The sequence below is a fragment of the Podarcis muralis genome, chromosome 7, assembly GCF_964188315.1.
Source record: "Podarcis muralis chromosome 7, rPodMur119.hap1.1, whole genome shotgun sequence".
Taxonomy (NCBI): domain Eukaryota; kingdom Metazoa; phylum Chordata; class Lepidosauria; order Squamata; family Lacertidae; genus Podarcis; species Podarcis muralis.
Genome location: NC_135661.1, coordinates 51,781,402 through 51,802,236, shown reverse-complemented (window position 1 = coordinate 51,802,236; position 20,835 = coordinate 51,781,402). Strand labels below are relative to the sequence as shown.

The following is a 20,835-nucleotide window of genomic DNA, read 5'->3' as shown; positions in this document are numbered from 1 at the left end:
TTGTGCTACTCATTCCACTATTTGGACTCTTTTATATAATTATTTTTTTAAAATAATTATATTTTTATAATTCCAGGAGACTTGAGCATCCTTGACCAGTGGATGCAAGTTATGCACTTTGGACACTCAGTCAGTTGTCAAAAATTGTTTGTGCTTTGCAAATATTTAGGAGTGTCTTCTATCAATTATTTCTATGAACTGTTTAAGAAGGATATTGACAAGCTGGACTGTATGCAGAGGAGGGTGACCAAGATGATCAAGGGTCTGGAAACCAAGCCTTATGAGGCCTGGTTGAGGGAATTGAGTATGTTTAGCCTGGTAAAAAGATTGAGAGGAGATACGATAGTCATCTCCAAATATCTAAAGGGCTGTCACATGGAGCAAGCAATGCTTTCTTCAACTACCTGTTTTGCATTCAAAGTATGACACAAAGTCATGTTTAGAGAGGCATTATTATATATGAAATGCTCAAGCACTCATTCCCCAGTTGCATACCTGCAACCAATATTACAACAAACAGGAAAGCCAACAACCAGGTCATGTGTATGTATCAGGCTCTCCAAATGTAATCCTTTATTATACTGTTTTCCCCCCTTTTCTTTTTCAATATACTGCTTTTTTAAAAAAAGCAAAAACGCATTCAACCTTACACTTATAACATCACTTACCATCATCCAAAGTGATGTCTTGCAACCCTATTGTCTGAAAATTCAACTCTCGATCTTCAGGTTCAGGTTTAATGTTAACAGCTGATTCCTCTGGTGAAAATGGAGATGAGTCACATATGTTATGATGCATCAAAGATGAAGCTGCAGGAATTCCACCCAAGCCTGGGCTGTGTGCCTGTGGGGACTGTTGTCCAGAGTGACCAACAGCAGTTGGAGGAGGAGATGAAGCGGGTCCTGAGCTAGGAGTCTGGTAAGGCATAGGCTGCAATTGTGGAGAAGATGGCCCAGATCGTGGTGAATGGCCCAATGAATGAGAAGGTTTTGGGGATGGCGATGAAGTGTTACCTGGATTTGAAGAATGGTAAGTAACTTGTTGCAACTGTGTGGAAGGGTGTCCCAGGGACTGAGTCATTGTGGAAGAGACAGAACTTTGCAGAGGATTTGGACAATGGTATCCCATTGACTGCAAATGAGGTGACGATTGTCTTGATTGAGTTGGGTGGACTGAAGGATGCCCTCCTGTTGCAGCTGAAGTTGACACTGAAACTGGACTTGAAGAAAGATAGGGCATTGTTGGTAGAGATTGGCAGCTAAGGTTTATCAATGGAGGTACAGCTGCATCTTGTTGAAAGGAAATTGCATCATATCCTTGGCTGGAGGAAGCAGAGTTCATGGGAAGACCAGTCTGTCCATTAAACATAACATTAGATTGCATAGGCTGGTAGGAAGGCCTCGCAGAAGGTGCTGATGTTACCTGAAAAGATTGGTGGACTACAGCTGGAGACAAAACATGATGCTCTTCACCTGGACTAATGCTTCTATTCTGGATGTGTGGCAACTGAGATACTGGTGAGGATGCCATGGATGTGTACGTCTGCTGAACTGGGCATACAAGGCTCCTAGGTGAAGTAGAAAGTAAACTATCATGCGAGAGCCCTGGATCTGGTGAAGGCAGCTGAGTTTGGAGAGAAGAGAGTCCTTTGACACCTGTACAACGAGTCAAGGACAATGATGGAACTGAAGACAAATCCATTTCATCTCTGTTCTCTTGCTTTAGTACAACTGTGAAATAAGAAAACCAACTATTTACTAAATTCACAGATAAAATGACGGACATCAGAACTTGGTCACATAAGATGCAACCTTATCCCAAGTCAGTACAAGGCCATGCATATCACCATACAGTGGTACTTCGGTTTACAAACAGTCCTGTTTAGGAACTATTCAGTTTATGAACTCCACAAAAGTGGAAGTAGTGTTCCAGTTTGCGAACTTTACCTCGGTCTATGAACGGAAGCCAAACGGTGGAAGGGCACCGGCGGCGGGAGGTCTCATTAGGGAAAGTGCGCCTCGGTTTAAGAATGGATTTGGTTTAAGAACAGACTTCAGGAACAGGTTAAGTTCGTAAACTGAGGTACCACTGTATAATCGATCCTGACCAAAAGAAGCCATGTGAGTTTCATGCAGATGTCATTCCCAGCCACGGTAAGCAATATATATCTTTATTAAGGTACATGTTAGAGATTGCATGCACCAGGTCCCATATTGAAGATGGAATCTATGCCACACTTAACTATAATAGAATTAATTGTGCTGTTAGAAGTCAGAAAGAAAAGCCTGGGACCTGAACTGCTACCAACTGCAAGAACCAGAAAATATTGTGCCCTCCTCTCCTTGGCTATAATAACCCACATATATCTAACTCTGCTGTCTTTGTATAGATTTTAATTGTAAGCTGCTTTGAGAGTCAATCTTTGCTGAAAGTAGTGAATGAAATATACACAACTATTGATCATATAGGTTTACATTACCTAAAGATTTTCACATTATAAGCACTGGAAATTGTGAAGAATGAAGAACTTTTTACAAGCACTTTATGCAAAAATTAAAAAGCTGAGACCCATTTCAGTATGCAAAGTCAAAATTCAGTGTAGGAAGCATTATTTTTGAATCAGTCTGACTGTCATTTTATGGCATAGCTTGTTTATTTTACGTAAACAGTCATGATAATATGAACAAATTTTGCTTTCAAAATTAATAATCTCTGTGTGTAGTGAGATGGCATAATTTTACAAAATGTGTGTACCATTACTATTGTTTTAGACATCTTGATATGTTTAACTCAAGACAGTAATACTATATACATCTGAGTAAGCTGTATATGGTTGGTTTGAGACAGATTGTCAAGAGTGGGAGAGATGTGTATAAAGTGAAAATACTGTATTTTCCACCCAGCATTGACATTCACATTTATTCTGCATGTTGAAGGGTTTTTCCTGTTTCTAACCTTCAAGCTCAAAAGGTAAACAGTTTCTCCCCTGATCTTGGGTCAAGAGCTACAATTAATGCTTTCAGAATACCGCTGGATGCACTTCTCAACCTTTTATCAGCTGCCAAGAATTACAGTGTTGTACAAAACATCAAGATCCAATTTAGGCACTTTAATAGCCATAGCCAAATATAATTGCAAAAATAATTTTTAAAAAACAGGTACCCCAAATCCAGGTTAAGTGCTACTGAAATTTGAAACAAAGAACGTTTTGAATTTCACCCATGATTTATACTAGAAAGAAGGTATGCATGTACCTGGAGTGTAAGTAAAACGCTGAGACTGACTTTTTTTCCTCTTGCCATTGCAAACATAGAACTGCACCTGGACAGTAGCTGTAACTGTTTTGTTGTGGTATGGAGGAACTTCAAGAACAATTGTAGCCTGAATGAAAAATGAATGAAATTTGCATATTAAAAGCAAGAGCAAACATCTTCCCCTAAATAAGCCTCGTCCTCTCCAAGATCAGCTGGCAAAGCATATGCTTTCTCCCCTAAAGTACTGTACTATTTGTTAGGCTACCAAGCAGAGACTTTTAAGTGGTGGCATGTTTTTAAAGAATGGCCATCGCTGGGAAAGTTCAATAGGCCACCTCCCCATCTGTCCATCCCCTTTCTTTTGTATCAATAAAAGTCACAGAAAATCTAACTGTGATTTTAAATTTCTTATAATGCAGTTCCTTGATGCAGGACAAATTACCATATTAACGTTTTAATTATGTAAAGTATATTCCAGAATTTTCATTTGCTAACCAAACATCTAGACTACTGGACATGTCAGTGGCACACAAATTCAATTGCTTAGTCATGGCTGGGTTCTCTGTGGCTAAAAGGTAGATATAGGACTTCTGCTATATTTGCTGTAGTATGTTGGAAATCTATTATCCCCTTTTTTCTTCACACCATTTTGGCTCCTTTTACATCCCAAGCCCCTGGGCTCAACTCCTTTCCACTACTCCGACGCCCATTTTTAGTCTTTTCCACCTCCTCTGTTTTAATATCTTTTTTTCTCCTTGTTTCCAGATAGTACTCTAGAAAGAAACCTTTTTAATATTAATCTGGCCTGCCCAGGATATAGCTTCAGGAGCTCTTTCAAACCCAGAGCTCAGTTCTCAAACATATTAAGCAGCAATAAGATTATGTGGGTGCCTTTTCCCCTCATTACTGATACAGCTCTTTGGCCTACATGATCAATGTAGACAATACAGAGCTGACAGGCAGTATCTCTCTAGGGTTTCATAATGGAATTTTTCTCACCCCCCACCTGGAGGTGCCATAGACTGAAAGCTGCAATCTTTTGCACACAAAGCATGACTACCACTGAGATAAGCCCTTCCTGAGCAATCATGATAGTCACAGCACTCAATGGAGGAAAGGCTCTGCATCAGAAATTCTGAATTCCAGGTCGGGTCTGCCACCTTTCAGGGAAGTCCTTGCAGAAAGAACATAAAACTTCCTCTTACTGGCCAATTCTGGTCTAACTGCCATGCTCAAAGCCAACTCCTAGAAAAACTAGCTAGCTCCTACATTCTGCAAACATTTTTTGCACCCCTACTGATATGTAAACACCCATGAAGTAGATCAGTTATACTTAAACATTTAACCTTTCTGCTAAAATGAGAAAATTTATGGCTACCCACATTGTGCTCAAGTGTCTGCCAAGCTGCTTACAAGGCTACAGTACATTTAAAAATAATTCCCCACGTTTAAAAGAAAGCTCACCTCTTGACTCCTTTCTCTAATTATTTTTCCTTCCACCTCCCACTGGGGCCTTCCATCTATCAAGAGAAAGATTTTAGTTGAAGTATCAAATTACTGAAAAAAGCAATCTAATAATTAATGATAGGCAAAACACAGACTGTAAAAATCCTTCATACTAGTTTTCCTTTAAAAATCCAAAGGTATCTCAATGCACGAGATCCCCAACATTTGAGTTATGCATAGTACTGACACAGAATTGCCTTGATTTAACTGCTAGCAAAGAGTCCAGAAAGATGAATACTGTATAGAAAAGGTAGGTTTCAAAGAGGAATCTGAAATAGGGGAGAGAAGGAAATTGTTGTTTTGGCACATTCATAATTAATTCATAACTAGTGGCTGCTGCTATTGCAGAACGGCTTGCATAAAAAAGGAGTGCAAAGAGAGGCTACACTTGGAGGTGGGGAGACTTAAGGCTCCTTCACCTGCTGAAAGAATAGCAAACCCACCAGGTTAAAAATCACTGGGAAAGTAAGAAGCAGCACCTTGGTAAGGGAAAACACTGCAATAATTCTAAGCAGCTAAAGCTTAGAATGTGCAGAAACAGTGGCTGTTGCTCTACACTAGTTTCTAATGTCGCTTCTGATGAGAAATGTTGCAGGGTGTGTTGAATTTTTCAATTCCCAAAATGAGGGCTGATGAAAAGTTGTAACATGACTTGAGAATTCAAAAGATATTTTGGTTAAATTAATATAACTTAGGGTTTTTTGGTAAATAACTACATAATATTGACTTTTGCATTTTTGTAGAATTTTGTGGAATAATCTTAAACTTGTGTTATTAAACAAATTGTGAAAAAATGTTGGGAAATTGCATTAAAATCATTAAAAATGATTGCCAAGTACTTGCAGTTATATTATATATTGCTAGTAGCTCTGTTATTTATATATTTAAAACATTCTATATTAAATTGCATACAATTACACACATGCATGCGCACGCACACACACACAAAATTCACTAATGTTGTGTTATATACTCACCTTGCCCCTTTTCAAGAAATATTATTTTTGATTCTGGAAGGAAATTCGATCCAGTAACAACCATTTCATGGCCTCCATTTACTGAGCAACTGTTAATGTTGTATTTCTCTATCTGAGGAAGTTCTTGAGCCGATCTCTGAGCTTTGTGAAAAAGATGTACAAATATACATAAGCATGCTAGAATTATAGCTAAGAGGGTAAGGTGGCCAAAGCCTGTATTTACCATTTAAAACAGTGTGCATCATTTAAACATAATTATTATCGAAGATAGGTGCTGGTAATCATGCAGTGTTCATTTTCCTAAAGGAGAGGAAAACAATTTTTTCTTATCCCTACATCATTATCACTAAGCTGGTTTCCAAGTCAACTATACCCCTTCTATGAAAGGAAAATGCTAAATTAGAACCAATTTTATATAAATCTGCTATGAGGCACAATTGAAGCTATTAAAATGGGTGGAAAATCCCATGTTGAAAACAATGCTACACGACTCAAATAATGTTTTTCATAAGAAATTGTGGTTCAAAAGTGTTTATATCAAAATGCAAGTTATTTTGTGGGGGTATGCATCAGATTTGGACAAATTCCAAATAAAAAACTGAAGTGGGACATATTCAGAGCTTTTATTAGCTGAAGGGGAATTGTCAGAAATGCTGCAAACACAAGTGGGGACCTCTAAACAGATTGAGGGGAATGTGACTGTTAAAAAAACTGTGCAGTGGATCTCCAAAAATGGAAACGCTTCTCCCTAAGCTTGCCATTTAAGGGAGAAGAAGAGCTCTTTAGCTTCCAATCAGAGGGATTTTACCAGGGCTCTCAAATCAACTTCTGGGAATGGATGTTAAAGTAACATATCACCTTGTTCTTGTCTATTACGTAGTCTTTCCTAGTTCTGTTAGGGGTGTTTCCTTGGAAATGCTAGACATTTGAATCCCTCTGTCTCTGTACCATCTCCCCACAATCCACTCCTGTTAATCAGCTTTCTGATTTTTGGTGCCAATACAGCAGAACACAAAGCTGAAGTTTCCCCATCTCCCGCCACACTCATTTATCATAATTCCCTAGTCCCTACACCCAAACTTCTGAAATTGTGCAGTTTGCTTTCCTAGAGTATTTGATGCATGCCATTTTTATAATAAAATTGTTGCCCACAAAACTGCAAATCCCATTTAGTTCTCCTACCAATATTAACTTTTAAAGGAGCCCAACACAAAACCAAAACCCTGACAGTAATTTGGCAGTCTTTATCCATTCAGGTAATGTTATGCATGCAAATTGCATCTAATTTTACACCATTATTTCCCTCCAGCTAGAAGCCCCACACAGCTGATAATAAGGCAATAATATATATTGTCATGCTAAATTCAGAATTCTAATATTATGTATTTCTATAACTATCAATATGGATCTAGCCCAGGCTTCCTCATCCTCGGGCCTCCAGGTGTTTTGAGACTACAATTCCCAGCATCCCTGACCACTGGTCCTGCTAGCTAGGGATCATGGGAGTTATAGGCCAAAAACATCTGAAGGGCCGAGATTGAGGAAGCCTGATCTAGCCAATTAATCCAACAAAGGCAAAAACTCAACACAACAGCAAAATAATACCTTAAAAATGAGTTCTTACAAATTAGCATCAAAAGGGGATGAATCCTGCATGAAATCAGTTTTTATTTTATTAAGTGTAGTCAAGGAGGAACACAACACAAAGAAGAGAAAACTTACAGCATTCAACAGGTATTGAAGCAGCTTGAAGGGACAAAACTTTTCCATTAGGCTGTGGGATGTGAACTCGAAACACAAGCCGCACTCTTGTATTCTTCCTTCCAATATCTGTCTCCCCTTTTCGAAGTTCTATGTCAGAATTGCGGAGTTTCAAAATACCTGCACAGTCAATACTATAGGAGACAGAGAGTTGAATGAAAAAGTACATGTCAGGTGTTTCTTTTTATATAATTCAAGTGTGCGTATTTTATAGTAACTCCTATTTTCCTTCCTGCTGTTTGAATGCTTGTCAGACATGAAACCAACATCCATGTACATTGTTCTTTACTAGCTTATGTTGGAATACAGTCTCAATACCCCAGTACCATTAACAAATGCAGAAACAAAGAATGCTATTTAAAATTGCAGGAGTCACCCTTAGAAGCAACCACAGCTGTGCCACACAAGGAAACAAAACAATCTCTTATTTTTCCATGAAATGATAGTTTTGAAATGGCAAACTATGCATATAATAAAATGTGGAAGAAACTGGATACTTTTTTAAATTTGCAAGACACTAAACAGGCCAAGTAGTACACCACAGGTATATGGTAGAAGTAGACAAACTGTCCAACACTAAGGTCCACTCTGAAAATGTAGGAGTTGGAAGAACCTTGGGTGACTGTTCCTATAGTTAACATATGCCAATGAAATTCTCATGAGTAATGCTCATGAAAATTGCACATGCCAGACTACAGCTGGTGGCTATGGTGCACTTGTTACAAGCCTCATTCAGCAACTGTTACCTTCATGTATCACATTTCTTCCATCTGAACTAATAAATCTTGAGGGTTAGATTAAGCTCAAATTCACCAAGTCAGTTCAAATACAACATTCCTATCCCTCCAAACCACATGGTGAAGGCTCATGGACTCCTTTATCCCACATACTCTCTTCCTAGTTTGAGCAAACCATAGTCTACTTGTTGCACTCAAACTATGACTTGTGCAAAGAAGGAAGGGAAGGAGGAAATCTGAGTGCATGAGGGGAGGGAATGCACATGCTTAACCTGCCAAAACACGGGTTTGGAGATCAAGAACATTACATCCAAGCCAATCTATTTTAACATTCCTATTTGGTCAGATCTTAGTATTTTGCTAGGGGACGCGGGTGGCGCTGTGGGTAAAAGCCTCAGCGCCTAGGGCTTGCCGATCGAAAGGTCGGTGGTTCGAATCCCCGCGGCGGGGTGAGCTCCCGTCTTTCGGTCCCAGCTCCTGCCCACCTAGCAGTTCGAAAGTACCCCTGGGTGCAAGTAGATAAATAGGGACCGCTTACTAGCGGGAAGGTAAACGGCGTTCCGTGTGCTGCGCTGGCTCGCCAGATGCAGCTTGTCACGCTGGCCACGTGACCCGGAAGTGTCTCCGGACAGCGCTGGCCCCTGGCCTCTTGAGTGAGATGGGCGCACAACCCCAGAGTCTGTCAAGACTGGCCCATACGGGCAGGGGTACCTTTACCTTTTTACCTAGTATTTTGCTATTACATGGACTAGAAACATTTGTTTTGTTTGAAAAAAACTTTCAATTTTTGTAAATCGCTCTGAGGTTTTTTACAATTGAGCTATGTATGTGTTGTTGTTTTTTAAAAAAAATCTGGAATCAATATGAATCATACAGAAATTGTAGAGGAAAAGGGAGTGAAAGAGAGAGCAAACAGCAATCATGAATATAATTACAGGCTAATAAAATTTACTTAAGAATTCTACTAATATGCAAATACAAAAAAGTAAGTGAATCGGTTATTATCTAGCCGATGTATTTATGATCCACCTTCTACATGTGTCAAGATGATTTACACCCATAAAAATCCAGATATAGTTTTAAAAACAATCCCAAATGTAACTGAAGATAGATTCAAAAATAATCCAAAGTGAAACTTTGCATCCAGTTGGTAAAAGCTTGTTAAAGTGTTTTCAGTTGCAATTGGTGAGAAGCCATCATTAGAAGATAGCACACATTTCCTAAGAAGTTGGTAACTACACTTCCCTAAATATGGCTGAGAAACCTGGAATGCAATATGTTGATCTGCTTGAACGTATCTTTTGACGTACCTGGCTGACATATTGTTTTCAGGAAGAAGTGGAATTTCCAAGACCTTTGTGCTTGCAATAATTATCTCTTGACTAGCAGTAGCAACTGTTTTACCCGTGATTCTATGCACTTGGTAGAAGGCATGTGGCCGTAGATAACGATCATCCGCTGTCCCAATGAACATCTGTAGGTTTACTGGCTTTTCACTATAACCCAGGAGCTAATAAAAAAGAAAAAAAGATAACTTCTGAATCCCAGTTTTGTAAAAGAAATTGGCTTTGCCCAAATACTAAAAAACAGACGCTAATGCATTAGGAATGTAAGTCACACATAAATACATTTACTTACAAGAGTCCAAATAATTTAAAAGGTATGATTATGGAGTCTACTGGTTTTGAATTTGTCTCAAGGTATACATTTTTTTAGCTGTACCTACTTAAAAAACTTTAAATATGAATTCTACTACCACCACTTAAAACAGTTCCCATACATTCATTGCAATCTTTGTAACTCATGAATAATAATAATAATTTATTATAATTTATAATTTATTATTATGTATGCCCCACCCATCTGGCTGGGTTTCCCCAGTCAACCTGGGCGGCTCCCAACAGAAAATTAAAAACACGATAAAACATCAAACATTAAAAACTTCCCTAAACAGGGCTGCCTTCAGATGTCTTCTAAAAGTCAGATACTTGTTTATTTCCTTGACATCTGATGGGAGGGCGTTCCACAGAGTGGGCGCCACTACCGAAAAGGCCCTCTGCATCACTTCTCATAGTGAGGGAACCACCAGAAGGCCCTCAGAGCTGGACCTCAGTGAAGGAATTACAGTACTTTAAATATCACTTTACTGCTGAACAGAAATGACAGCAGCTTACTTAAACCCAACTAGTGACTTGGCTTCCTGGCTCATCAAGAAATGTATCAAATACAATCAAAATTCACAATCACTCCCTACAATAACTCCCCATTGTGTTGTGGGGAACATAATTGCCGTATCCCAGGAATAAGAAATGAGAAATCACCTGACAAGGCTGCTAGTCTGGCTCATCTATTAAGCATTCAGAAAGCTATATCCAGGTGCCAAATGAGGGTTAAACAAGAGGGGGTGCTCTTCACCAGCTTAAATTTCACCTGGATTCTACACCAAAGTGATGGGCGGGACAGGCAGAGAGAGATACTACTTGGCAGGAAAGTTGCCCATGTTAATTGGCCCCAATAAGGTAAATACAGCATTTTGACAGCATGGCCTTACTACTGCCGGGTTTTCCACAAACTCCAACAGCTGTTGGGGACACGATGTTATAAACTAGGATATTTTAAGGAAGCAGCAATGTGCTGTATCAACTGTACTAATCTTAAATTAACTGCCACATAATGCAATGTGCTAAGGAAACTCAGTATAACTATTCTCCAATATTTTATTTTTAAACATTTACACTGGCTGGAAGACGTTATAGACTTGTTCTGGAACAACAAAATAAGAACGGTTCTACATGTCTTGATGATCCTATGCTTAAAAAAGAGAAGTGTTTTACTAATCATGGCACTGGGGTCAATTAGACCACAGTGGTTAAGAACCTAAACTGTCCACCAATTCTCCCCATGCAAATGTTGCCCTGCAATAATGTTGCTTTGTATTTATTGAATACATTTATATATTGTACTTCCAACCAGGTTCCCTGGGTGGTTTGTGTAAACACAATTCAGAATAAAAACACTACAACAAGGCAATAAGCCCAGCCAAAAAAACCAAGTTAAAACCAGCAAGAAACACAGAAACAATTGAAACAATAATAATATGCAGCATTGTGTCATCTGCCTGAGCCATCTGCATAACCACAGACTGACCAAGGCTTTCATATGCGTGCCAATCAAGCTGGATATAATGGTCTCGGCAAATTTTCCCAGATCAATCTTCCTCAACATCAACTCAGGGACCATCTACATCAGCTCAGGCAGGGAAACCAATGGGAAGCAAGGTGGCTGATACACCAGCAGAATCCCTAATCAATCCCTAGACCCCAGTACAAGACGCAAACACTCAAGCCTGGCACATGACTGAACAGGATGACTTATGGAATTCCTATAGAGATCTCACAAGCCTATACTTATGCTTGCACTGAGTACCCAAAAAGGAACAGCCCAGATAGACTAACTCCTCCCAGCTCACCAAGTCTCAGTACTACACACCAACTCAGCCTCCTCATCCACAATTAATCACAAATGGATGAGGAAAAAATTGTTATTGACTAACCTGGAATTTAGCACTTGTACCTGAAGACCAGAGGGTAAGCTAGTAAGGTTACCATAAACCATCTGGGTGGAGATGAACTCTTGACATGATGGTGCTGAAGCAAAATGAAGATGGTAAAAAGAAGCACCTCCAGGAAGAACACAGGACTACAAATTCCATTTTGGTCTTGTAATGTTTCTGCCTTATTTACTACTTTTGTATCCTGCAGTGTTTGCTTCCAATATTAGTGTTTCAAAACAGCCAAAATAAGCAGCTATACACTACTGTGTATTATTGAAAACTTGAAAAATATTCTCTCCCACAGACACTTTGAACTTACTGAATTCCAGGTTGTGTTGATGCACAACAGACGCTCAAAATATTTCTAGTGAACTTCAGGAACTTCACAGAAAGAGCATTGACTACTGTACTTAATGAGCACTACCTCAGCAAATGAAAGGAAAACTACTCCACCATTTAAGTCCAAGACTGCTTTTACTTGAACACATGCTCTTTCAGGAATATGTTGTCAGAACTGAGATTCTACCTTTTTTTTGGCAAAACTAAAAGTAAAGTACCAGATTCCTGCCTATTCTTTGCTTAGGGTCTTTCTTGTGAAGAATACTTATGCCCACATTCACAATATGGGAACGTAACACTTTCCATGTGCACTTTCCATATTTTGCTTGAAAAAAGTTTTATTTCAAGAGAATACTAAAAATCTATTTTGTTTACACAGTTGTTGCCATCTGCAGGGCTAGCTCTGAAAAGGCCGAAAATACAGATATATAGATTAGGGATGTGTGATAAAATGCCGTATCATTGAATACTAGTATTGAAATAACATTGTGCTAAGTATTTCACCAAAGCAATATACCGGTGAACAAAAGGTGGACACTAACAGCTTCCCAGGGGGCACCTCAGCTGAACGATACTTTGCAGATTATTTGCTGGCATGGTATATCCAGCTTTGTTTGCTCTCTCCCTCCTAACCGATAAGAAAAGCCCTCACACAAACCAGCAAACTCTTTCAGCTTCACCAGTATCTTTCCACTTAAAGGGTAAAGGGACCCCTAACCATTAGGTCTAGTCGCGGACGACTCTGGGGTTGCGGCACTCATCTTGCTTTACTGGCCAAGGGAGCCGGCGTTTGTCCACAGACAGCTTCTGGGTCATGTGGCCAGCATGACTAAGCCGCTTCTGGCAAACCAGAGCAGCGCACGGAAACACCGTTTACCTTCCCACCGGAGTGGTACCTATTTATCTACTTGCACATTGACATGCTTTCGAACTGCTAGGTTGGCAGGAGCAGGGACCGAGCAACGGGAGCTCACCCCGTTGCAGGGATTCAAACTGCCGACCTCCTGATCGGAAAGCCCTAGGCTCTGTGGTTTAACCCACAGCGACACCCGTGTCTTTCCACTTAGAACTCAGCTAATTATGTAGAACCTGCTACCAATCCAGGAGGAACCCCGCCCCCCCACAGCTAGACAGTCAAGATCCAGCAGCAAACAAAGAACTAAACAAAGTACCGGAAAGCACTTCTTTCTTCTCTGACAACCCCACCAGTGAAAAAAGAGAAGGAAGCGGGGGGGGGGGGTTATTTTCTGGTGGTGTTTACGTTGTTGGTTCCCCCTAAATAACTTTCCTCCATGTCAAAAAGGAAGGGTTTTTTTTATTTAGAGGAGACTATATTTTGCTTGCTTGCCCTCCCTCCCTTAGATATAAAGGAAGAGGTTGGTGAGATGAGGGCTTTTGGGGAGGCTCTTCTGTGGGAGGGCAAATGGAGAGGAGATTTAGCTGGCTACCTTACGCTGAAATGGGAGGTTGGGTACTATGTGAGAATGATGGGGAGGGTGTTTTTCAGTAAGCAGTGCAAGCAAATTTGTGTCCACTCACAAGCAAGCCCTACTGAATTGAATGAGGCTTGCTCCCAGGAAGGTAGAAGTTAGTTTAGTTGAATTCAGTGGGGCTTATGCATGCAGAGATACCACTTAGACCATTGAGTGGGGAAGCAGATGCAACTTGACTAGTAAATCACTTAAACTATTCTTAAGTTAGTTGAAAATATATTAAATATATTATATGGAAGTTTATTTAATATTTTTATTAAATCTACCGCCTTCTTAAATTTTAAGGCCCTCCACCACCGCAGGAAGCCTCGTCAAGGCCCTCTGCTGCTGTGAGGAAACACGGCACACCCTCTGCCACTGCAGGGAGGTATGGCGGGACCCTCTGCCGCCATGGGGAGGCCCAGCAAGGCCCTCCACCACCACAGATCTATATTGTGATATATTGAGATATCATATTTAGCTGGTGATATATCATGATGTTGAAAACAAGATATCACCCAGTACAAATATAGATATATAAAATAAATAAATAAATAAATAAATAAATAAAATAGGTTGTGCCAGAGTGGATGTTCCAACTGTATTGTGCTTTACCGTATCGTGTACAGACTATTTTACTGTACATCTCCTTGGAGAGGAAGCTGAGGAGTTAAAAAACCAGAATAACTATCATCAATATTGTCTCAAGATTCTTTTTCCTGGCATTAAGGTTTCTGAGAGACATTTGGCCATAATTCAGGGGTAGTACACATACTTTGTACAGAGAAGGTCCCAGTTATTTCCAGTTAAAAGAACCAGGTAACAAGTAAAGAACAAGACCTTTTCCTGAGACCCTAAAGAGCCATTGCCACTCAGAGTAGACAGCCCTAGGACTGACAGATAAACTGGTCTGGTGTAAGGCACCAACCTATGTCCCCACAATAGTTCTGTTCCATGCAGTCTTCCTAACTACGAATCCACCCATGCAGAAGAGTTTTGCATGATTTCGCCCTTTACAAGTCTTCCAGAAAGAAAATGTGTGTGTCTACTTGGAATGACAGCTGCATTGTTGTCCTTCTGTAAAATCCAAAATCCTCATACAAGTTAGGCAGGGATAAATCATCCCATAAATATTAAGTTTAATTAGATTACTGACACCAATGCCAGCCTGTTGAATATGCAACCATATGTCCTGTACACAAAGATAGTAAATTAAACTGGTGGTTGAAGGGAGAGGAGATGAGCTAGAAGTGTAATATTACAAAAGGGAGCACAGTATATTTAAAATAAATTTATATTTACTACCAGCATCTGCTCCAGTTAAATCTAAACACACTCGTGTGCAACACAATCATACACTTTCATTTTGTAAACATAATCATATACTCTTCACCCAAGGGATCAAACAGAATGTTGTAAATAATGAAAAAGTTACAGCACACTGTCACTACTGACCTCTAAAAACCCTCCGCTAGTAACTGTATACTGTAACACACAACCCATTGCTTTATGGAGGAAACTCTGCCAAGTTGTTTGTGTGTTTCTGTATCGTTTCCATAGCAAAGGTCAGTGGATGCTAAGTTAAACTAAAGCTGAAAGGCTGAAGAGAGAAGGTCACCAAAGGATAAGCTACAATAGTTTCCCCCTGAAAAAACTCATTGTACTAGTGTGTTACAGGTGGATAACTCTGCTTTTATGTAGAGCGAGATGAATTTATGAAAATCAGTATGTATGCATTTTTAAAATTTGAAAATATCTAGAACACGATGCTTTCAACCAAAGATGTATACAGATTTTTATTACAAAGTTAAACTTTGTTTCTGTTGTGTATGTTGTGATATGTGTGCACACGTTGTTGTTTAAACTTAAGAAAAGCAATAAAAATAAAATTTAAAAACAAGGTTAAACTTTTGACCATATTGTTTGAATTAGTAACTGACATTTTGGAATGAAATAATGTTACCATATTATACAGCATTAGAATTATTTTGGTTAGACCTTTAAATTTCCAGATCTGAAGTTACCATCTTGTATAGGTCCTTGCAGAAAATAACCCACACAATCCAGATTGGGGGGCTACAAGCACAGAACTGGTGCAGAACAGGTACTTGTAAAAAAATTCAAAAATATAAAATGAGCATGCATATAGCAAAGAAAACTGAACAGGCAAACTTTAAAACGTCATTTTAGTCAAGTTCGTTTTTTGTATCTTCTAGTTTTGACTCCCCACCTCCTTTAGCAGATTGGCAGTTTATTCTGTATTTAACCACCAACATACAGAACAGCCTCAAAGGTGCTGGGGGTAAGCATCTTGAGAACATACAATGGCAGGGCTGGAAAAGGCAAGCTAATATTAAACATTATGCTCCAATGTTAAACAACATTTTCATCACCATCACCTTATCAATTCTCTTGCAAACTCTCCAGCTACCAGGCCAGAGATTTCATAATTAAGTGCTAACTTCTAAACACATATAGTTGTACCAGCTTCAGGAAAATCCCAACTGCATGCACAGAGGGAAAATAAAACAGAGTGGCACAAGATCAGTTTGTGCTTAATGGAGGAACTGCAAGACATTTTAATATTCTCTTCATGGGGCAAGCAGCAACTGGTAGGGGATTTAAAAATGGAAAGATGACACATGGTTAGGGTTAATCTTCCCTTTCTCCACTGCACAACCCTGATTCAAACCTACGTACTACCAATGCAGTAGTAATAAGAGTGAAATAGAAGATTTTGAAATGCAACCAATATGTTCACAGATCTCTCACTTTTTAAACTATTTTGGACCTAAAAACTGATAATAAATGATGGAGCCCTTGGAGATCTCTATTTAAAAAAGAAAATACAAGAAAGAACAGCCACCAGAAACAGAGGCACAACAGACTAACATGACAGTCAAGTTGTGATGAATGAGTGGGGAAAGCTCCTTTAGTAATTATGGTCAGAAATGTTCTACATTCAATTCAAGGCTAAACTAAATTTCATCTCATTTTCAATGCATTTGTATCCCACCAATCTTCCAAGAAACTCTAGGTTATCTTCATTTATCCTCACCACCAGTCCATGAGCTTTATTAGCTGAAACAGGAACTTGTCCAAGGCCACCCAGTGAGAATCCTGACTGGTATTTCTTATTACTTTCCAATACCTTATAATTCATACCCCAATACTGCCCCCATCAAATAATGTAAGCTTTGTGGAAAGGCTCTCATATGAACTCCAAGCTCAGCACACTTTATTTTGCTTAATTATAGAAGTGGTCCTAGTAATGTTCCTTTCACACAAGCTGACTTATTTCAAAATAAAAGTTGTAAACAACCAGTTTTAATACTTACTGCTAAGATGTTATTCTATAAAAGGCTATGCATGGTGCTTAGGTTTCTAGCAATCTCACATTGCAACACTTAACTGGTTCTAATAACCATTATAAAACAAGAAAAATCCTTGTAAACTATCAGCTTATCCAAAGTTAGTTCAATAATCCCAGCTCCACATAAACTACACTTTTGGCAAGCTGCTTCAAGACTTTGTTTACAGAGGCTGTTTTTTGAAGACTGCATCTCTCTCAATCAAAAACTGTAGAAGCAACTCAGAAAGTCAACTGCACTACTGAAATAGAAGAGATGATCACTCAAATTGGACACATTAATGCACACTTGAAAGTGGACAAACAGTAGAACAGTGTTATGGGTAAATCTCTTAGAACAGCAGCATTTTTATTTACCTTTACTTTTAACTATATCTATAGGCTGTCCAGTTATAAAAGTTCTCTGGATAACTTTAAGTTCACACAAAGGCAAGGGGAGAATGGAAGGACTGGTGTGCCCAGCACCAACTGATGAGCAAGAAAGCACGACAGCACAGTTAACTAAAACTGTACAGACTGAAGACCACTCAACTTCTTCCCTCTTCACAAGATGACACTGAATAATGACTGTACAGATCAGCAACTGAGTTTTAATTGTGATAAGGAATAGTAGTGTATCTCCTGCATGGGGAGCTGCCATCCCTTTACATTAGCTCCTATAGATCACATACATTTCAGTATCAGTTACTGAACCTATGTGCATGAGCACATATATGTGTATAAACTTCATGAATAACACAAATGGGGGTGAAATGCCGCATACATCCTAACTTACTTTCAAAGCAGTCCAATACCTACTAAGTAGTGCTAAAGTCTTACATACATATGGCAAATCTAAAAAAGAAGAGATATTTGAAACAAGCAGAGGAAAAAGAAAAATATATAATACAACTAGACTTCACCTGGGGAGTGTTTGCCCTCTTGATTAAAAAGGAGTAGTTTTACTTGGATAAACAGCTGCTTTTTAAAAAAGTAAGAGCTGTATTCTAATACTGTTAAAATTTGAACTTGATCTGTGGGTTCTGTTTCAGATTCAATATTTCTATCCAGGGAAGTAAAACAAGGTTCTATTTGGGCTCCACTCATTTAATTGTTACATAAATTATACAATTTAGGAAATTTCTTCCTTCCCATCTCCCAACCTGAACTGATAATTTAAAAAATCCCAGTGCTTCTTCATATAGATGGTATTACGTTTATCTCAAAGCCCACTTGTGTTATACAGACAACTCTCAACTTACGCTGGAGTTATGTAGCACATAAAGCCAAAATTGCATATAATCAAAACACAATGGGTACAATGGTGGGTAGGATTGCCAAAGTTATTTTCCCCAGACACCCACTCCCTTTATGCCTCATTCATTCATGCTAAGCACATAAAGTTGAATGCTGAAAAGTTGAATGTGTGTAAATTGCGAGTAATCTGTACGGTATATAAAAATGACATGTTGAGCAGGTGTTAAGTCATTGCTCCTACCAAAATTCCCGAACACAGTCAAGTCACGCTTGCCTTCTGGACTGGAGTGTGGATCCTATTGCTAGGAAACTGCTCATAGGACAGCATGCCTAATTAGTTTCAATAGGAATTCTGCTGGATCAGGCCAAAGACTCACCTATCCACCATTCTGTTCTCAGTGGTCAACCAGATGCCCATGGTAAGCCCACAAGAAGGAACTAAGTGGAACAGCACTCTCCTCAATGGCATATTTTGTGCAACTTGATATCCTCCATGCCCCTGCCCTACAGACAGTTTCTAACAAAAAGTACCACCTTCTACTACATTTTCCATCTAATTCTTTAGGACAAACTCAACTATTATCACATCTATTAAAACTAGCTTTTTCTAATTGTGCGTATTTCTAGACTAAAAACACAATCCACAAAGTAAGCAAGCTAAAGTCCCAACTAACAGAGCATAAACATAATGTATGGTTTCACTTATTATCAAACTTAACTTGTAATTTTCTGAAAACTAATTTCTTGGCAATCTGGTTTTCTTTTCTATCTTGAGACAGGATCTTTAAGGCAAAAAACCCCAACAACAACCCCTGAATATGAGAACTATACATGAAACCTCAGTAATGTTGCTCTTCAACACACTTCTCTCCATTATTGGCACAGAAGCTATTACCAGAGCAGAGAAAATGCACCTCATCCCTTGAAAGTAACAGTCATTTGCCACAGATAATCAGGGATGAACAAAATTTAAAGCTTTTCTAATACTTGTACAAAGGACTGTCAACCTTATTTTTGTAGCTCTGAGATGAAGGGACTGAAGCCCTCCAGGCTTACTGAACTACAACTCTTGGCATTCTTGATCATCTTGGCTAGGGCTGATGGAGTCCAAAAATATATGGAGGGGCACAGGTTCTCAAGTCCGGCTGTACGTAGATAATTTCATTGGGCTACCTCAGAGGGATAGAAGAGAAATAGTGTCCCAATCAGCTCTGCAGAGAAGCCACCTTCATCAGACTCCTCCCTCCATCAATTGTCACCTGAAACCAGCCATTCCACCAGTGCCATGCCTTTAGATTGCAAGGCTGAGAGCAGGAACTGATCTTTGCAAGCTGCCATGTGACTCTTTTTAGGTTGGAGAGCAAGATAACAATGCTTCAAAATTTATCATTCAACACACACCTCTATTACAATCTTCATTGACATTCAAAGTTAAGAGTAGTTCACGGATAAAACATTATATTAGCATCTTTTACCTTCACTACAGGATGGCCACCAGTTGATGCTTTTACTGCTCCTCTACTGCCTTCTGTTTCATAATGTGCTCTATGATGAGTTTTTGGTTGCACTTCTATTTTCAATTCACACTGTCCATATTGAGTAGGCAAAGGCCAGTCTAGGGGAGGCAACGAAGATGTGCTAAAAACAAGAAGTGAACAGATTTCATTATTTAATACATTTATACCCTGCACTTTCAACTCCTAAACAGTGCCAAGGGCAGCAAGCACTACAAATACAGTAATAAAAGTGAGCATACAAAAATCAAACAGAATAAAAATCTATTGAATACAGTAAAATATTTCATGCAATGGTGGACCTTGTCCACCATTGGACAAGGGTAATGTGGTCAATTATAAGGCAATTGCCACCATGGAAAGGACATAGTATGAATGAGGAGAGACTACCATGTGCAAAAGTGACATTTGTTGCATTTTCATAAACCTTCACTGCATGCAGAAGTCCTCACCCAATCTCTTCTGCAAAATTTAACTCAAAAAACCAACCCTTAACAGAAGCCCTGTATCCTTTGGTCGGATGTGAGAGCCATCTGGCTATGACATCTTTCACTGCACTGATTACCAGGGTTAATTCAGTTGATCTGGCTGGCTAGGTGAGTGTCCCCTTTCTCCCTCACCATTCCACATATGGTGCACCCAAAGCTGTGTGCTTGGTAAAAGAGAACAACGATCCCATCCAAAACATATATTTTAGTCCAGCATATCATAGCCAGCACTTCCTTTCATATTAACCATTTCACCCACTAAGAATTATGAGAGAGGCCTACTTGGGACAGATTTCACTTCTTGAGTTGATCAGAAGAGTGGAACAGTTTGAGCCCAACTATGTGATCATTCAAAGAAAATATCCTGATATTTAAAAATAAAACAAGTATTTTTAAAAATATTACTACCCCAACACCAATAATAGGTTTTTCCAGGGAATGTGAATGAAGCAACCCAAGTTTGTACTATTTGTGTACAAGTTTAATTTTCGTTTTCACTCAGTTTTGTTTTCCTTTTTCTTCTTCTTTGTTCTTATGCGTTATTGAAGTTTAGGTTCTTATTTAAATACATTAAAAGATCTATTTAAAAAACCCCTGATCATTCAGTCTAAGGAATGCATATATGGGC

The 20,835-nt window shown here is 39.1% G+C and overlaps 1 protein-coding gene across 1 annotated transcript in view; it reads right to left on the bottom strand.

The window, feature by feature from the left end:
• Positions 1-20,835, bottom strand: part of NFATC3 (nuclear factor of activated T cells 3) — a 53,593-nt gene that overhangs the window by 10,127 nt on the left and 22,631 nt on the right. Inside the window, exons 3-9 of the mRNA XM_028739575.2 lie at positions 19,681-19,843; positions 9,546-9,745; positions 7,460-7,632; positions 5,738-5,878; positions 4,719-4,774; positions 3,255-3,381; positions 669-1,730 (exon numbers count right to left, since the gene is read on the bottom strand). Of these exons, the coding sequence (XP_028595408.2) occupies positions 669-1,730; positions 3,255-3,381; positions 4,719-4,774; positions 5,738-5,878; positions 7,460-7,632; positions 9,546-9,745; positions 19,681-19,843 (1,922 nt within the window). The remainder of the gene's footprint in view (positions 1-668; positions 1,731-3,254; positions 3,382-4,718; positions 4,775-5,737; positions 5,879-7,459; positions 7,633-9,545; positions 9,746-19,680; positions 19,844-20,835) is intronic.